The 3174-nt window shown below is 40.3% G+C and overlaps 1 protein-coding gene across 1 annotated transcript; it reads left to right on the forward strand.

The window, feature by feature from the left end:
* Positions 1-1909: 1909 nt before the first annotated feature.
* On the forward strand, positions 1910-2736 carry LOC121965916 (protein O-mannosyl-transferase 1-like; the record flags this gene model as incomplete). Its single annotated transcript, XM_042516024.1, has 4 exons — positions 1910-2112; positions 2196-2291; positions 2380-2472; positions 2640-2736. Coding segments are annotated over exons 1-4 (489 nt in total), but the record flags the coding sequence as incomplete, so codon positions are not given.
* Positions 2737-3174: the final 438 nt, after the last annotated feature.

Raw genomic sequence — 3174 nt, forward strand, 5'->3', positions numbered from 1 at the left:
TTCGCTCCTGCAGAAGCTCCTTTAGTGATGCACAAAATGCACATTTAAAATTTGATCATCTGCTTCGTGCGAGACGCCGGAAAACACCCGCTCCAACGTGTCAGTGTCCTCAGAGCGCAGAGACAACACGTCTCACAGTGAGACACAAAAGACACGTGTTATTGATTCTCTGAAATGGTTTTCGCTGCAGAAATAAAGTTTGAGTGTTTCGTCCCACAAAAATGCGAAAAAAAAATAAACAAACCTCAGTTCTCATTCTGTGATCTTTTCTTTTCTTCGCTCTGGATTTGTTTTTGTTGCCTCTTTTTTGGTCCCGTTTACAATCAAACCCTCATGACTGGCAGACGATGAGTTAATAACATTATTACAGTGGAAACTGTGTTATTTAATTTCCAAAAAGTCACATTTTCCTTCATGTGTTTGGTAATGACATTTTTTTCTCACAAATGAACTCTTTCTATTTCTAGTTTGGTGTTGATTTGAGTAAAATACGTATTTGAAACTTGGATAGAATCACTTTCACTTTTATTTGTGCTGCTTTCAGACGAGTGTTTTAACCTTTGAACTCGAAGCACATTGGTTTGATTTATTTCAAAAATATGACAAAAAAACGGCGAACAAAAAATGAGCAACTTGGTAGGAAATGTTCCACAAATTGCAAGAAATTTGTAGATTCAGAAAATAATTTTTAAAAAGCTAGAGAAATTGTTTTCCCAAGAAAAGAAAAAAAGTATCTTAAATATATTAATAATTTACAGAGTTATATAGATTTTTAGGCAGATTCTTCCACATTTTAGTTTTATACTTTTTTCTTTGTTTTTGAATATTTATTTGCTTATTTTTTAGGTAAATTTCTTTTACAGGGTAAATATGGAGTATCTGCTGATGAATTTGAGCTGAGTCAGTGTGAAAAACTTAATTCATTACATGACTGGGAAACAAAAAAAATAGGGAAAACTGTATTTAGACTTATCAGAATTACATATTTAAAAATATGTTTTAAAAATTAAATATAAATTTAAAAACACCTTTTCCAGATGTCACTGTCCGTTTTTTTTAAATCTTTAAAACTTCTGTTTAATAAATTGTTGGTATTATTCTTTTATTTGCAAATTTGTAAAGTAATTTTCTTGTGCTTTTTAAAATTTCTTGCTAACTTTTAAGTGTACTATAACAGTACTTTAATGATTTACTTTATTGAACTTTAGAGGCAGTATTTAAAAGTTTTTAATTCCTGAGTAAAATGATTAACAGCACAGAAGTTTGACAGAAGCTGAAGTCAGAGTCCTGCAGTCAGGAGAGGTTGGACTATTATCAGCACAATGTGCTTCAATTTACCTGAAGTTTGTTTCAGATGGAGCTTTTATTTTGATATAATGCTGGAAAGTTTAATAAATAATAATAAATCACATGTTTATTACACTCCCAACACACCATGGTCACATGACACTGTGTCAGTGAACTATGAGGGCAAAAAATATATTGTGATATATATCGATATCGACTGATATGAAAAAAATATTGCGATAACGCTTTATTCCATATCGCCCAGCCTTAGTTGCTAAATAGCCTAAAAATTTGTGATATTATTTTGAAGCCGTATCGCTCAGCTGGTGTTTGAATGAGGCTCCAGTGCAGTATTAACCCTTTGTGTGCTGTGTGTGTCCCTGCAGTGCGTCCTGTACCTGTGGGCTCTGAGATGGGAACCCCAACACCCTGTTCCTCCTCAGAGGCAACCACGAGTGCCGGCACCTCACAGAGTACTTCACCTTCAAACAGGAGTGTGAGCAGTCCGCCGTCAGCAGACCCACGGTGTCACAGATGTCACTTTTTCTGCTGTGTGTTTGATGTGCCTTGTTTTATGTCCTGCAGGTAAAATAAAGTACTCTGACGCGTTTATGACGCCTGTATGGATGCATTCGACTGCCTGCCGCTGGCCGCTCTCCTCAACCAGCAGTTTCTGTGCGTGCACGGTCTGCAGGGCGGTCTCTCCAGGATCACGCAGGGTCAGCCTCTGGAGGTCTCTTACGGCAGTCAGGTGACTTTGAGAAGCTCCGCCTCCCAGCCCGTCCCCTGCTGGCTCCACTCGCACAAAGCCAACTACCCAATCAGGTGCTGCCAGCTCACAGCAGCCTCACAGCAGCCAATCAGAACGCTGTCGGTCTGAATTTCATCACTTCCTGTTTCCTGTCCAGGTACGAGAATGGGCGGGGCAGCTCCCACCAGCAGCAGGTCACCTGTTACCCGTTTAAGGACGTCAACAACTGGTGGATCATCAAAGACCCCGGCAGGTAGCTCACCTGTCTGACCGAGGCATGCTGGGAGCTGTAGTCTTGCCTGTCTCTGTCTCACCTGTCTCTGTCTCTGTGTGTTGGACAGACAGGAGCTGGTGGTCAGCAGTCCGCCCCGACCTGTCCGTCATGGTGATGTCATCCAGCTGGTCCACGGGATGACCTCACGCTTCCTCAACAGGTAAACAGCTTGCCTGTCTGCTGCCTTCAGGGACAGTCAGACATCTGAGAGATGGTCCATAACATTACCCATCAGCCTCAGCTGCAGCTCTGTGATTGGCTGCTCAAACTCTAATAACACCTGTGTGTGTGTGTTTTTGTGTGTGTGTGTGTGTGTGTGTGTTGCAGCCATGATGTGGCAGCTCCCATGAGCCCTCACTCTCAGGAGGTGTCGTGTTACATCGACTTTAACGTTTCCATGGCAGCACAGAACCTGTGGAGGGTGGTGAGTCACTTTAACATCGAAAACTTTATTAACAAAACTCATCAGAGACGTTCAGGCATTCTGGTTATTTTTAAGGTCACGCTCAGGTGGGGCTGGGGATTATACAGAAAATCAACATCATGATTAATAAAACATTTGACCTTGATTATGATTATTGAGTGATTATTTTATTTTTTTGCTCTTTTCTGTGTTTTGTTTTTTGCCCTCATAGTTCACTGACAGTGTCATGTGACCATGGTGTGTTGCACAGTAATAAACATATGATTTATTATTATTTCTTAAACTTTCCATCATTATATAAAAATGAAAAGCTCCATCTGAAACAAACTTCAGGTAAATTGAAGCACATTGTGCTGATAATAGGCCAACCTCTCCTGTCTGCAGGACTCTGACTTCAGCTTCTGTCAAACTTCTGTGCTGTTAATCATTTTACTCAGG

The sequence above is a fragment of the Plectropomus leopardus genome, unplaced genomic scaffold (assembly GCF_008729295.1).
Source record: "Plectropomus leopardus isolate mb unplaced genomic scaffold, YSFRI_Pleo_2.0 unplaced_scaffold2231, whole genome shotgun sequence".
Taxonomy (NCBI): domain Eukaryota; kingdom Metazoa; phylum Chordata; class Actinopteri; order Perciformes; family Serranidae; genus Plectropomus; species Plectropomus leopardus.